The 17,050-nt window shown below is 45.7% G+C and overlaps 1 protein-coding gene across 1 annotated transcript in view; it reads right to left on the reverse strand.

Moving 5' to 3' along the window:
• LOC137438913 (potassium channel subfamily T member 2-like) overlaps positions 1 to 17,050 on the reverse strand; it is a 463,350-nt gene that overhangs the window by 162,964 nt on the left and 283,336 nt on the right. The window contains exons 8-9 of the mRNA XM_078767009.1: positions 7,069 to 7,152; positions 1,573 to 1,667 (exon numbers count right to left, since the gene is read on the reverse strand). Coding sequence (XP_078623135.1) covers positions 1,573 to 1,667; positions 7,069 to 7,152 — 179 coding nt within the window. The remainder of the gene's footprint in view (positions 1 to 1,572; positions 1,668 to 7,068; positions 7,153 to 17,050) is intronic.

Raw genomic sequence — 17,050 nt, forward strand, 5'->3', positions numbered from 1 at the left:
TCAAAAGTGGCAATATTTGCAAGCTAACCCACACAAAATTGACATTTCTTTTAAATACGCAAACTGTTCTACAATGACTTTCCATTATTAATTATATTACTGGATCCGTAAATTGGAACCATGTTCTACAACTAAAGAGTCAGTGAAGTCTTCGTTTGCTTGATATTGGCAATTGCAAGTATCACAGTTTGTTATTCAACATTACAGAATTGCACATGCGTACATGTGCGTGCGCGCACACACACACACACACACACACACACACACACACACACACACACACACACACACACACACACACACACACACACACACACACACACACACACACACACACACACACACACACACACACACACACACACACACACACACACACACACACACACACACACACACACCATTATCCTGCAGTTTTCATTGTTGCTTTTGCAAAGTTTAGAAAGCCCATCACAATGTATCACTACTGGTATAAAGAAAAGGCAGTGCAGCTTGCAAATGCAAGAGCAATACTGCAAACATTTCTTTATTACTTGTAAAAATCTGAGATTTTTCAGGTATATTGGTCATTATTTGCTCATTGAATTCGAACACCAATTATTTTTGAGGTCAACTTAGGCCAAAGGTCAACAACTTAGGTGAGATTTATAAAATTGTCAATTTTCATCCAATTGATTGAAATTTGAACAGAATTTGCATATCATGTCACTGAATTCAACCACCAATTATTTTAAAGTCTAAAGGTCAAAAGAGGTCGACACAGGCCAAATTTCTAAAATTGTGAGTCATGCTTCATACATTCCTAATTTCAATTCAGTCAGTCTCTACATTTGTTTTCCAATTAATACTTTAAAGGTTTAAAGGTAGGGCTTCCATCACAGCCTGGATGTATGCACACTCAACTTTGAGCGATTTGGCCTGGGTTGGAATCCTGACCCAGCTATAAACTGTCACCCTGATGTTTTTTCAGACAGGGTGAGGCATCGATGCATGTACTGTTTATCAGATGGACATCAAGCTGGCTGTTCCATCTGCGAGTATTAGTCGGTGGACATTAAATATCCCACGGTATTCGTCGCAAAGAGTAGGCGAGCTATCAGCGGTACCCGAAACAACTTACAAATTCCTCCCCTGACTGATTAATGGGGAAGCGCAAACTATGCAAACCACTCTTTGCCAAGAAACTGCTTACACGGCACCAAAGCTCTGTTAAACGTCACAATATCATCATTTTAAAGGTCTTTTATCTTTCCTATTTCCCTAGTCAGCACAGGTAATCGGCCATGGTAATGGTGCAATGGCGATGTGACAGAACCATGATGTGTTGAATGTCCGTTTTGCAATTGTGAGTTCTGCTAAATTCCTTGAAAATGCTTGAGAATCCTCATACGGAGGTTTGAAAAAGTGATGGATGAAAAAGGATGGATTGTCAATATCCATGTGAAGCCCTGTCACCAGTGTGAGGGAAGGTGTCTCTGATTGGACTGAAGCAGTGAAGAGGCAAGAGATGCGAGGGAAGTTGAAAAAGGTTAGAGGATGAAGTTCAGATGTAAAGTGGTTCATGTTACTCACAATGTGAACATGAGGCACACCAGTGTGCAGATAAGCATGAGGACTTGGTTAAACATGGCCGACTGCATACGCTGGATCGCTCGATGAAGATCATTCTATGAAAAAACAAAACACCAGAATATCGCAATGTATTCCAGGAAAGACCACATTACATGGTGGGCTAGCTTAATTGACAGCGATGAAGAATAAAGTGGGGCAATATTTCCTGTCGGGAATGGAGGGCGATGCCCAGTATCCCAGCATCTGAAACAGTCATCACACCAAAGAGCTCTATTGCTGATGCAATAGCAGGCAATTTCAAATCAAAATATTCAGTATACTGAACAAAAGGATGGAATGTCACACACACATACACACACACACACACACACACACACACACACACACACACACACACACACACACACACACACACACACACACACACACACACACACACACACACACACACACACACACACACACACACACACCTTGCCCCACCTTTCCCAACAAGAGCATCTTGCCTTACCTTTCCCAACAGGAGCATCTTGCCCCACCTTTCCCAAAAAGGGCAAACAACAACTTTTATTTGTGTAAAATCTGTGACAAAATCATAATTACATAGCATAATAGTAAACGTGCACGTCAGAAAGTTTGCCTGTAGGTAAAATGTTACCGGAAAGTGGGATGATTCAATCAGGTTTAGAGTTTCAAGTTACTTCAACGTTTCTATTCATCACATCTGTACGTTCTTAAAAACTGTGCATATAATTGCAAAATGAATGGAATGGTAAAAATTGAGGTCCACAGATGAACATCTTAAAAAATAACAAATGTTATATGTATGTGTCGGGGATGTCATACATTTGGCTATGTTACTAGGCAGCCCTTGAGCATTCTGGGAACTGAACAGAGCTCGGCAGCACCGACCCCTCACCTGTAATAATATAGCTATAGCCTGTTGTTAAAGTTATGCAAGGCTTCAACCTTGGGCAAAGCTGCGTGGACGAGAAGATAGCTTTTCCCTTACTAAACAGCCTCCAATTGTTATGCCTTTCCTCTTACCTTTAACGTCTCCTTTCATTATTTTCTGTACAATGTATAAACCCTGGCCTGCTGTGTCCTAATTGAGAAGCTGGCCCGTTACTTGCTTACATGGCAGCTTTCCCATGTACATGTATCCCTTCCCTTTAATAAATTCTCCTGTAACTGTCTGAGTTTGGTCAAATGATCATCCCTGGGGGTGTGCTGGGAGCTAAATCCTCTACATATGGCTCATGACCAACACACAGAGCATCTTGCCTTAGCTTTCCTTGTGTATCATTGTGATCGACAGACCACACCTGGGTCATGAAACCTGGAACCAGTGCTCGGCTTTGTTGGGCCTACCCTATAGATAAGACTGACAAACTGAACTCTTTGCCAAAAGCAGCCCAGGTAATTATGGGTAATGTGGTACTTGCATTTTGTTTCCTGTGATTTGTCAGCCCTTTGGGAGTAGTTTCAAGTTACTCAGCATTACAACACAATGTCACAGTGACCTAGATGAGTTATAACTTATAGTAGTCACTCCGCTATTTTCTGGCCCACTTATGCCATCCTCAGGCATGAGCATACATCAACTGGGGCTCGATTGCTATTCTGGATGTAGTGCAGCATGAATAACTCCTTCCTGATTTATAAAGTTCAGTACAAGATAAAAGAAACACAGACACTGAAAAGCCAACTTGGCCAGACGTGGTTGCGGCACAACTTGAACAGCATCTGATATGTCCAACACATTGTGACGAGACAAAAACATATTTATCGATTAAGCAATTATACTTCAATAAAGATTTTCCTCCATTGTGCCGACTAAAACACATCCAAAATACGGTCAGGATGTCTTTTTGCAATGACTTGACATTCCCTGGTTTAGGATGCGTTGGTGCAATAAGGCGCATCTTGGTAACAGCGAGACATCACAAGTGAGAACAAATCGTGTGAAATGGGTGCAGCAATGTTTCATCAGAACCATATTTCAATCGGGTAAACATGAAGGGAAATTTTAATGTTCAGAGCAAACAGCTTCAAGTGGATTCTTGAGACACAGTGTGTCAATGGGCTGTTATGTTTCTTTGTGTGAACAAACAATGTCTTCTGTTTGGAGGGACAGGAAGTTTCCAGGAAAAGTATTGGTGTTTCATGGTGAAAAAGCAATTTCCTTGAAATCTCCACTTCACGCTCTTCATTTTCACAATGTCGAGTCTAAAGGCTTTAGAAAAAAAAAAAACCAACCTCCTTCGGAGGCCACTTTTCCCCGCAGAGCAGAGAGAGAGAGAGAGATTGGAGAATGAGAGAATGACTGAAATGAGTTTAATGAGATTCATTGGAGAATGACTTCCTGTCATCTTCTCATTACCCCATTCAAACGTCTTTGTTCGCTCCGTATTTGTATTATTTTTCTTTTCTATACTACGTTCACTCCGTAATTAGTCGAGGCTCCTGTAAGAGCTAACACATATAACATAAAATAATGGGAGCGGGAGACAAGAGGGAGAGAGAGGGAAGCAAAACAAAAGTAGGGAACACGGGCATCAGGAGATCTGCGGAAGAGAGAGGGCTGGGGCGGGGTACACGGGATAAACAAGATGAACACTACAATCTCAACCAAATCTCGACCCAGCTATAAACTGTCATCTTCGTCCATTTCAGCAAACTTTTCTTTCAAACAGACTTTCAGCAAAGAGAACAAGGAATTTGATCAAGGTATGCACACTCGCCTCTGAGCTGCACACTCTGGGTTCAAATCTCGACCCGCTATAAACTGTCATCTTGGTCCATTCCAGCAAACTTTACTTTCAAACTGACTTTCAGCAAAGAGAACAAGGAATTTGAAAAAGGTGGATTTGGGGTGTATTAACAGGGGTAGAAAAGATCAAGGTTTTGGATGGGGGAAGATAAGAGATGGTGGTGAACAGCTGTTTTAAATACCTGGAGGGAGGAGAGGGATTGAAGAGTGAGGGAGTTTGTTCCAGAGGTGGTAAAAAGAGGAATGACAGAATGAAGGTGAGCAGAGAGTCTTGATTTTTGGTAGTTTCACCAGAAGAGGGTTGCTGGCAGACCTTGTGCATCCTGAAGGAATATTTAGGGCACAGAGCACAGACAGAGCTGGGGGAGCTAGGCCAGAGAGGAGGTGGCAGAAGATAGAAAGACCACCAACCTGCATGCGGTGAGTGAGCGAAAGGCCCTCAGAATCAGCTTCATCGCGGGAGATTCCAAAGATTCTGAAAGCTTTGGTTTCTGCAGCGTGGAGCCGAGCTATGTGTGAGGCAGGAGCGTCAGCCGAGAGGTGAGAGCAGTACTCCATGTACTCCATATTACTTATACAGTAAGAAAGAGCAATCAGAGATTGCAGACCCTTGCCAGGATGTGTTTTTGTGGTGTGTTTTGTGTGGTGTTTATTTGCTGCTGTGTTTCTGTGGTTTATTGACAACATAGATTTATGTTCAATCCAATACGGCTGCAGAATCATTTGACCGATGGCGTCGTCAATTTAATTCTCGGAAAACAATTTTTGAGTAGGTCATGTTCAAGAAATTTCAAACTGATTGGACAAATCGTTCTGCTTGTCTAATTATGACATTGTAGCGGTTACCGCTGGATGTACATAATCGCCTTGCACCGGCCAGAACACGGCCAGACGCGCCTCTCCCGGGCATGCCCGGACTCACTGTTCCCGGGCACGCCCGAACCTCCCGGGCACGCCCGGTCTCGTCTTTCCCGGGCATGCCCGCTCTCGCCTTTCCAGGGCTCGCCCAGAGCGTCCGGGCATGCCCGCTATCGCCTTTCCAGGGCTCGCCCAGAGCGTCCGGGCATGCCCGCTATCGCCTTTCCAGGGTACGCCCAGAGCGTCCGGGCATGCCCGCTATCGCCTTTCCAGGGCTCGCCCAGAGCGTCCGGGCATGCCCGCTATCGCCTTTCCAGTGCTCGCCCAGAGCGCCCGGGCACGCCCAGCCTCGACTTGCCAGGCCGCAGCCAAACACGCCCGGGCAGGTCCAGACTCGCCTTTCCAAGGCTCGCCCTTGATACCCGGGCATGCCCGGTATAGCTTTTGCCGGGCAAACTTCCCGACATAAATGTGTATATATATTGTTGCCCGAAAAACTGGCTTGTCAGAATACCTGAGCTGTTTGGTTTCAATAAAGCAACTCGGACGAATTCCGTCTTTGGTCGCGTCAATTCTTTCGACTCGCGTTGGAGCGCAGTTCCTTCAACATCATAATGAAGGCACCGATGACGTCATCATGAATATATGTTGTTCTGCTTGGGGCATACTTGACAATGAGCTGTGTTTCAATTTTTTCCATGGAGCAGTTTCAGAGATATAGAGGTGCAAAGTTTTTCCGTTTTTTCCAAGATGGCGCCCTACCACATGACCTACGACATCATAATTATCCTTAAAAATTCTACATGAGGAGGCACTCCTATGGTGAAAATTTCTTGGCAATCGGACCAACGGTTGCAGAGAAAAGCATACTCACGTTCTGTGTGGACAAATAAACAGACAGATCCTAACCTCATGTTATTCTTATCCGATATTAAAAATAATGTTTCTTCAAATAAGAGCAAGGATTAAAAAACAAAGCCAACCAAGAGCTGCACAAAACACGACTCCAAACGATTTTTAGACAGTATACAGAAATGAGACGATGTCTGCTCTATCTTGTTTACAATATCTGTGGAGTAGAACTTTGTACAATTTTAGGTTGGCTTTGTCCGTATCATATTCTAGAGTCTAGAAGGTCGGTGGGTCAAATCCCCAGTCGAGTCACATCAATGATTTGTTTTCATGGTATGTGCTGCTTCCTTGCTTGGTGCTCAGCATTTAAAAGGATAGAGCATGGAAAACACAATGGCAAACCACCCAGTACAACTCTCGCCAAGAAACTGCTTCGGCAGACAGGTATGCACACTCACCTCTGAGCTGCACACTCTGGGTTCAAATCAGGACCCGGCTATAAACTGTCATCTTGGTCCATTCAAGGGACGGTACGTACATTGATGAATGGCAGGCTGCGTGATTCATCAATATGTGTGCTGTCCCTTGGATGAACGTTAATCTGGCGTCCCTTCTACAAGTTTTAATTAGTGGGATAAAATATACCAAAGAGTAGTCATCCGCAAAGAGTTGGCAAGTTATTGCCAGTACCATGAATAAATTACAAATTTCTGCTCTGACTTACAGGGGACACTGCATCAGCCACACTCACAGCAATGATGCAAGTGTGTTGCGTGGTGTTGATGACCGGCTGCGTTTGTCTCGAGTCAAGGCTGGTGCTGTCAAACATCTTTATCTGCATGTGTGTGCATGATTTGTGTTCCAGCCCTTCCCTGAGCCTGAGACCATGTAAGAAATAAAAATTGATATATATATATTTAATCTGGAAATATGCATTATTATATATTAATCTTCACAAAGCATTATAACAAAACATAGCTTTCAGTGCCCTTTCATCGATTACACCCACTTACGATCATGTTTTGAAGAGCCAGTTTGGCGAGCCAGCAGTTTAGGAAAACTGGGATGAAGATGTCACGATGAGGCGGCCAAAAGATCTTGGAAAGGATGAGGATGCAGATTACAGACAAGAGCACAATAAGTCCAAGAAAATGCTTCTCCTGCCTTTCCGAACCCAGCCAAAACTGCACGGATGCCACTTCAACTCAATTTCCTTGATCTGAATCTATGGCATTTGTCGTTTTCATTTGGAATGCAATTTGAGTCAAACGGGAAATCTGCAGCAATCAATTCCAATTTCCTTCTTGTTTATAGCAACGAGGAATCAACTCACTTTGTCTCATATTCACAATTTTTCATCCCTTACATTAATCCTTTATCCCTGGCCTGATTCAAAATTTGTGCACTACTATAGCTTACTGAGACACTACACATCAATATATACTGTATATTAATATAAATATACTGTATATATATGTGTATATATATATATATACATATACATACACAGTGCATTCAGAAAGTATTCAGACCCCTTCACTTTTTTCACATTTTGTTATGTTGCATCCTTATGCTGAAATCGTTTAAATTCATTTTTTCCCTCATCAATCTCCACTCAATACCCCATAATGACAAAGAGAAAACTGAATTTTAGAAAGTTTTGCAGATTTATTAAAAATAAAAAACTGAAATATCACCTTGACATAGGTATTCATACCCTTTGTTATGACACTTGAAATATAGCTCAGGTGCCTCCCATTTCTCTTGATCATCTTTAAGATGTTTCTACACCTTGATTGGAGTCCACCTGTGGTACATTCAATTGATTGGACATGATTTGGAAAGGCACACACCTGTCTACATAAGGTCTCACAGCTGAAAATGCATATCAGAGCAAAAACCAAGCCATGAGGTTGAAGGAACTGCCTGCAGAGCTCAGAGACAGGATTGTGTCGAGGCACAGATCTGGGGAAGCCTAGAAAAAAAATTCTGCTGCATTGAAGGTTCCCAAGAGCACAGTGGTCTCCATAATTCTTAAATGGAAGAAGTTTGGAACAACCAGGACTCTCGCAGAGCTTGAGAGGATTTGCAGAGAAGAATGGCAGAAAATCCCCAAATCCTGGTGTGCAAAGCTTGTCGCGTCATACCCAACAAGACTGGAGGCTGTAATCGCTGCCAAAGGTGCTTCAACTAAGTACTGGGTTAAGGGTCTGAATACTTATGTCAATGTGATATTTCAGTTTTTTCTTTTTAATAAATGTGCAAAACTTTCTAAAATCCTGTTTTCTCTTTGTCATTATGGGGTATTTAGTGTATATTTATGAGGGAAAAAATGAATTCAAACGATTTAAGCATAAGGCTGCAACATAACAAAATGTGAAAAAAGTGAAGGGGTCTGAATACTTTCGGAATGCACTGTATATGTATGTATGTATGTATGTATGTATGTATGTATGTATGTATGTATGTATGTATGTATGTATGTATGTATGTATGTATATATGTATATATATATATATATATATATATATATATATATATATATATATATATATATATATATATATATATAGATATATATATATATATATATATTGTTACGGATATGGGATTTGCATCCATCCATATCCGCTTGTAAATATTCCCCTTATTACCTCAATACTTCCCAACTATCCCCAATCCCCCATTCCCTAGTCCCATTTTCTGTAAACAACACTCTGTAGACCCGACCTCCCCCTATTTCCCCCATTAAATGTCGCACCCAGGTTCACCGCATCTCATGTAAGACAACTATAGGACATCTTGCTAGTTATTCTTAGTCTATGTCAGTTAAGGACTCGTTTCCATTAATTCTGACTCTTCGTTGCACCAGAATGTGATTGTATGGCACCGTTAGGAAGTTTAGGACCTCCCAATACCTCCCCGCAGCTCTTCCTCACGGTTCAGCAACAACAACAACAACAACAGCAGCGGCGGGCGCGGGGAGTGTGCGTCCTCACTCCGGCTTGGTTGGTAGGGGGTGTTGGGAGGGCACCAGGCCTTTCCAACGAGCCGCCATCGAACATGTGCTCGACGGGGTTACCAAATAGGGGCTCCCTGTCAGCTCTTCGTCAAGGGCGGAGCCCGGTAACCCCCGCACCCAATAGAAGCGGCGGAACGGTCCCATCTGGGGCGGAGCCAACCAGCCGAGGGCGTGTGACTCCCCGCTGAGCATGCGCAGCCGAGAGGGAGGTGACGTCAGATGCGCGCTGAGCTTGGAGAAAGAAAGACGCCACCTCCGAGCGCTGTGAGGCCTCCCTGCATCTTTTGGACCGTGCTTGATCCTGTCCCCGAGCCAAGGTGCACCTTGTGCTATCAACTGACCTGTCCTTCCCTGCCATCAATCCCTGTGTAAGTCAGCCTTGTTCCGTTTGTCTGTGGTCTGTCTGGGATAGATAAGATTGTATCTAAGTGCCTATCTCTTCTGTGTCTTTTACCTCACTCTACCTTGTAATCTACCCCTTTTCTCCACCACTAATTATATCCTCCTCCGGAGGTCTTGAGAACTGTACCCCTTGCGTCGTTTCATTTATCCCAGTCGTTGTGTCCTTTCCAATCATTGATTTAGCGTAGCGCGATTTGGCCAATGTCTGGGTGAATCGGGTGAGTTGGAGAAGAATCGGGGGAACTGTTAGGTCGCGGTGGACCATCCGCTCGGCCCATCATAACATCTAAACCGCGATCCGTAACAATTGGTGTCGAGGAGTGAGATACGAGGCCCGAAGCGCGCTTAACGCGCTCAAAATTACAAGCAGTTGGAAATTGTTTTGTTTTACAAAAAAAAACCGAATTTTGAAGGTCGCGCTATGGCAGATCAAGACGGCTGGGTTCCGGTAGAGGAGAGTGAGGCAGGGTCGATCCAGGACCAAATTGAGGGACAAGAGGAGAGCGAAGCAGTGAGGGCGGCAGGTTCGCAAAATGGCGTCCTCGCGCACGAGGCTTCAGGCGCGCAAAATGGCGTCCTCGCGCACGTGGGTGTAGCGGCACCAAATTTTGCCACGCCCGTGACCGTAGCAGCGGCCGCAGCACCAATGAACTGGGGCCTATTCATGCAGCAGATGCAGGCCTTCATGGTCAAGGCGGATGAGGAGAGGGAAGAGAACAGGGGGATGAGAAACCAAATTTTAAGAATGGGGAACCGGATGGATGCTCAGAGTGAGCAATTGGGGGTAATGAGGGACGAAGCGAGGGGGACCAGGTAAAGAAGAACACAGCGGTAATAGAGGGTTTAAAATCGACACAGAAGGAAATGAAAAAGGACGTAGGGGTAATTAAAAAAGAGTGTCAGACGGTACATGAGGACCTGACGAGGAAAATGAACAAGGTGGTAGAGGTGATGGAGGTTAAAGAGCGGGAGGTGCGGGAGCACATAGAAAAAAATAAGGTGGAGTTAGAGGAAGAACTTAAGGGGGCGCACGAGGAGATGAAGGAGGTGAAGCAGAAATTAGAAGAAGTGGAAGAAGGGTTAAGCGAAATTAAGAAGCGACGGAGAGAGGATAAGAAAGAGATAAAGGAGGAAGTAAAAGAATTGGTCCAAAGTCTGTGTTCGGATCGTGATGATGTGCTCATTAACCGGATGAGGGATTCGCAGGTGATGGAGGAGAAGCGAAGATAAAGACGACCCGGTGTAAGTGGTGACCAATATGGTCGTGCGTATGATGCGCCAGGTGATTTAATAAGCTTGGGGGTCGAGATGGACCCGGATGTTCGTGAGAGGCCAAGAGTGAGGTGTATGGCTGGTCCGGAGGGGATGGAACGAGGGTGCGAGCGAGAGGGTCCGGTGATGGGAGAGGTGCGAGGTGTGAGTGAGCAAGGTTGTGGTGGGATGGAATGGGTAGCGGGTTGCGGAAGTGTGACCCATGCATCGACACCAACAGGGGTAGTTTTTAGAGGGACAGGGGAGGCACGGGAGCCCCTTGGGGGTAATGTACTGTGGGGGCCCGGCCGGTTCGGCCCCGCGCTGACCCCGCAAGGGGCGACGCACGGGGTCCGGCAGGCGGGCAACGACTCACATACGAGGTGGTCCCACAAGGTCCCACTCGCGCCGTATGACGGTGGGTAAGGGTGGCATCCCTGCCACCCTTCCCATGATAGGGGAGCAGATGCGCAATAGATTATGGGGTGTATGGCAGTGAAAACTAGCCCGGGTGGGTTAGGATATTGTGTGTAGGGATCTAGCAAAGATGACATTAGGTAACGTTAAGGTTACTTAGTGACAAGGATACCTGTAGAGGGGACGCAGGTAGATTAGAGTGGATGATAATGACGACGGAGCGCAATAGTTTAAAGGGACGACTGGGAAGCGCAAGTTTCAGAGGGGAGTAGTTAGATGAGATGATGCTGTGTGAGAACTGGACAGGTGTGTGGAGCAGTGTATGAGTAGTGAGTATTGTGGATCAGCGCGAATGCGTTTGGGGGAGAGAAGGGTGCAGGCGGCACCAAGTATGAGAGCACAGGTGTGCAAGCACAGGTGTGTGGAATATATGGAGCAGAGAATGAGTGGTGTGGAGAGAGTTGGAGTAAGTGGTATGGAGTGGTGTGCATGGTGCGAAGGTGTGGATGGGGGAAGAGTGGACCCCTTTTCACGAGTACCCGGGGAGGGTAGTTTAAAGAATAGTTAGAAGGTATAGGTAAATTGTGGTTGGATATTGGCATTTGTGGTGCGGATGCAGAATGGTATTGTGGATGGGTGCATTGGTGTGGTGAAATTGGCTGGTCGTGTGGCCTGTTAGTATGAGTGTGAATGGTTGGGCACTCCGCCACTGTTAGATGTCGGCCAGGTGAGGCCGCAGGTGGGCTCTGGGAGCCGTTAGTGTCAGTGGGTGCCGGAGGATCCCGGGTGTGGATCGGGCAGCCCGTGCCAGAGAGGGCACTGAGGGGGTGAGAGTGCGAGAGGGCCTTCCCCAGTTAGTTAGGTTAGGGTGAGGAGCAGGTGAGCTCGGTAGGCAACAACAGTGGTGGAGGTGTGCAGGTGGGCGGACCAGCTGGGAGCGTCACACGACCCAGCCACCGAAATTGTGCGGGGGCACCGAGTGATGAATCGGGGGAGTGAGACCCCAACTTGAGAAGCACCACAGTTTGGTCAATGGGAATTGGTTTTTAGAACCCATAGTGTAAGTTGGCCAATGGATTGGCAGGGAAAGACCCCGGGTAATGTAAAGTTGTTAAAGTCATTTAGGAAATAGTTAGGATTGATGAACCTGTCGCACCATACGCAGCCACTTACCTGAGGTGATGATGATGACTCCACACCTGTGTTCCTTTGTTCTGTGTTGCAGGAAGGGAGAATTGCTGTGTGGATTTGTGAGACGCATCACGACGTGGATGAGACATTGGGGTGATTCCATCTCTCCCTCCTTAGGAGGGACTGATGATGAATTGGTGATGGCAAATTTTGATGTTGAGTTGGAGATGGCAAATTTTGATGAGAGTTGGAAATGGCAAATTTGATTGGTTAGGAGGGAGAGAAGACGAATTTGGTTGATGGGAGGAACGGGGAAGACAGTAGGGACGTTTGTTGATGTGTAAAGTAGATGTTTATGGGTAGTGTTGTGTTTTGTGGATACAGTAAGGGGTAAGGGAGGGGCAATGTAGGTTACCTGGTGGGGGGGGGGGGGCGTACGGTAGGAACGTACCTGTCTCACCTGGTTCCCATGTGCCCCCAGTGTGCATTACCTAGTATTGCGTGCACTTTTGCGCCCTTACCACCTTACTCACTTGTCTTCTTTTGTCTCCCACCTCCGAGGATCTGGCTTTGGGGCAGAGAGAGAGGAGAGAGAGGTGCTGGCTCCGCAGTTGTGGGCCTGTACTTCCGCTGCTTGCTGCCTGGAGCGATACACCATATGGACCGCAATTTTTGTGGCCGCCCACAATGGACCGCAGTTCTTTTGCGGTCAAGCACCACCCGTGGATGGACCTCTGGGTCAACGTGGCACCTATGCCATACAGGTGAACCACTTTTAGTTGGCCCCCCTGATGGCCACAATTCAGAAATGGACGCGGTTGGCGCCTTTCTTTATTTCTAAAGAAGCCAGAAGGCCAAGTGCACTCCATGAAGGCAAGACCAGCGGCAGAACATCGGCCGGCTGCGACACCACCGGTGACCATGGACACTTAATTGTGCATTGTTACTGAACACTTTATTGGTGCACCGGATGGTGCTGACTGTGCGTATGGGGTGGTGCTTTTGGTGCTTGGACGGGGTGCTCTGCACATTATTAAAGGCCGTAGGGCCACAGGGCACTCGTGGGTTGGTGTATCGATGCTGGCATGCGTGCTCTCCCTATGCATAACATCTGCATGTGTTCCTCAAAGAACAGGTCCTGGATCGTAGTGTAAATATCAGTGTAGTCTTGTATAAATGATGCTCCCTACCGGCTGTATGTTTAGTTTGAGGATGCTTTCCGCGATTCGGTTATCCTGTGGGTGTGTTTCTGTTAGGAGAAGGGTGCAACGTCGCAGGGGGACATATTTACTCATTTGTGAACATCTGTAAAACTGTCGCACTCAGGGTTGAGTTAATAGTAGAGGGAACTACATCTGAGTGCCACACTAAAGTAGGTAAAAATTTATCGGGTCGGGACGCCCCGAGGTAGAGAAGGGTGCAATGTTGCGGATATGGGATTTGCATCCATCCATATCCGCTTGTAAATATTCCCCTATTTCCTCAATACTTCCCAACTATCCCCAATCCCCCATTCCCTAGTCCCATTTTCTGTAAACAACACTCTGTAGACCCGACCTCCCCCTATTTCCCCCATTAAATGTCGCACCCAGGTTCACCGCATCTCATGTAAGACAACTATAGGACATCTTGCTAGTTATTCTTAGTCTATGTCAGTTAAGGACTCGTTTCCATTAATTCTGACTCTTCGTTGCACCAGAATGTGATTGTATGGCACCGTTAGGAAGTTTAGGACCTCCCAATACCTCCCCGCAGCTCTTCCTCACGGTTCAGCAACAACAACAACAACAACAGCAGCCGCGGCGGGCGCGGGGAGTGTGCGTCCTCACTCCGGCTTGGTTGGTAGGGGGTGTTGGGAGGGCACCAGGCCTTTCCAACGAGCCGCCATCGAACATGTGCTCGACGGGGTTACCAAATAGGGGCTCCCTGTCAGCTCTTCGTCAAGGGCGGAGCCCGGTAACCCCCGCACCCAATAGAAGCGGCGGACCGGTCCCATCTGGGGCGGAGCCAACCAGCCGAGGGCGTGTGACTCCCCGCTGAGCATGCGCAGCCGAGAGGGAGGTGACATCAGATGCGCGCTGAGCTTGGAGAAAGAAAGACGCCACCTCCGAGCGCTGTGAGGCCTCCCTGCATCTTTTGGACCATGCTTGATCCTGTCCCCGAGCCAAGGTGCACCTTGTGCTATCAACCGACCTGTCCTTCCCTGCCATCAATCCCTGTGTAAGTCAGCCTTGTTCCGTTTGTCTGTGGTCTGTCTGGGCTAAGATAAGACTGTAATTAAGTGCCCATCTCTTCTGTGTCTTTACCTCATTACCTTGTAATCTACCCCTTTTCTCCACCACTAATTGTATCCTCCTCCAGAGGTCTTGAGAACTGTACCCCTTGCGTCGTTTCATTTATCCCAGTCGTTGTGTCCTTTCCAATCATTGATTTAGCGTAGCGTGATTTGGCCAACGTCTGGGTGAATCGGGTGAGTTGGAGAAGAATCGGGGGAACTGTTAGGTCGCGGTGGACCATCCGCTCGGCCCATCATAACATCTAAACCGCGATCCGTAACAATATATATATATAATATATATCTCAACGCCCTAACACCATGATGAGCGCTGTCCCGATCTCCTGTGGACCGAAGTCCGAGACCAAAGCGTCACCTCCGTCCTAGATGCCTCAGCTAGGCCAATCTGTCGACAGACAGAGATTTCATTATTTGGTCCCCATTGGCTAAACATCAAGCAGAGCCGCCAATCCAGATTTCGGGCTTATTTGGCCTCATCAGGACGGCATAATATAAAAAAATCTAACCAATGAGGACCAAATTCGTCTATTAAGTGAATCAAGTAGAGTGTGTTTTCTATATGTGTAGAGTGTGCTTTGGTCGAGGACTTCAGTCCACAGGAGATCGGGACAGCGCTCATCATGGTGTTAGGGCGTTTATTGTTATCTCCGCCGATCGCACCACACCCCCTGGTTTTGGTTTGCACTGGCAGGAACGATGGTCTGGGTGGCAGATAGGCTGTTTGTTCCTTGTGGGTTATGCGGTTTTTACCGTGTGAGACATAATCCGTGGCTGGTGCTCACCATTAAAGCTAGGAGGTGCCTTGATTCATATATATATATACACATTTTTATTCATATTCATATATACACAGCACCTTCAGAATGTATTCATGAGGAAGTCATTTGGCCCGTTATTGTCGTGTTGCACTCCCAAGTTCATTTATTTACGAAACTGAGGTAATGTCTTCACTACACCTTCACTCCTTTACACACTTTAGACCCTTTCCACCCTTTTATACCATTTCACTCCTTAGCCCCTTCTATACCTTTTACACCTATTATACCCCTTTGACCCTTTACACCCCTTAGACCCTTTATACCCCCTTAGATCCCTTTGACCCTTTACACCCCTTTGACCCTTTACACCCCCTTAGAAACAATTGACCTTTTACAACCCTTAGACCCTTTACACCCCTTAGACCTTTACACTGGCAAAATTTTAGACCCTTAGAGATTGATGATGCGAAACTTCAATGATTGATGCAAACAAGACAAAGGCATGAACTACACCTTACTTATCTAAAGAAATACAAACAACGAGGCATCGTACCTAAGGGCCTACTCATAAAAAAAACGATCCTGCTTCACAGCTCAAACCAACGATGACGTCATCACTGCACATTGGAATCTACTACTATTGAACACTGCTCAACAACTACTGAGGATTGTAAAAAGACAAGTAGAAATCAAATTTAATGAGAACATCAGCCAAAAGAAGGAGGAGCTGTGGAAGAATGTGAATCCTGAACAATACCACCACATAATGTGGTCCTTCATTGATAAGCTTATGATTGCTGATCGCTCCATTGTTAAAGTTCAGGAAAGGAAATTTAAATTGAATGAAATATTGTGCAAGGATATGAAACCATTCCAAGGGAATACACCCTATGTAAACAATAATCGGGTAACTCGAACCACTTCCGATCAACTTAAGCATAAACACAAAAATATACATTATTGTAAAAAAAACACGACACGAACCGCAGATATCATTACATACAGAACCGTTCCTCCAAGGAAACAGGCACAGCTATGGTTGAAAATGGTCAAACCGCCAATTAATAGAACCTCTCCTACAAATAAACTTGAGGATTTACCTAAACTATGGATCATCAATCTTTCCAATCATTCCCTCAGTAAGGCAGAAATAAACTTGCTCTTTATGGGTCTAAAATTTTGCCCAATCGCTCCACAAATAGACCAATTACAATTGAAAGAGGATTTAAAAGATTTCTGTCGGCAAATGACATTAAAGGCACACTTTGCTAAAGTACACCCAGCACCATCAGCCCCACAACCAACAACACCAACAGACACATACAATCACATGCACCGATACTAATACACCACAACTCACCTTATTACCCAAACCAAAAGCACCTGGACACCACGTGTTGACAATCCATATCTACATGTCTATATGGAACACGTAAGCAATGAAATTGAAAATGTGGCGCAAAAATAAAATTATTCAAGACATAAGGACAATCTTACGAGGTAGAGAGACGAGCACTCCACAATCTTCAACATAATAAAGACTTGGCAATAAAGCCAGCAGATAAAGGTTCTGCCGTTGTCATTATGTCGATTACTAATTACATTGCAGAAGGTAATCGCCAACTACATAGCGATACCCACAAAGTGCTCCCATTCGACCCCACCCTTTTACATCTTTGAGAGGTTAAAAAGGTAGAAGATTCTATTCAGGTAGATGA

This window comes from Myxine glutinosa, chromosome 13 (assembly GCF_964187855.1).
Source record: "Myxine glutinosa chromosome 13, kmMyxGlut1.1, whole genome shotgun sequence".
NCBI classification, from domain to species: domain Eukaryota; kingdom Metazoa; phylum Chordata; class Myxini; order Myxiniformes; family Myxinidae; genus Myxine; species Myxine glutinosa.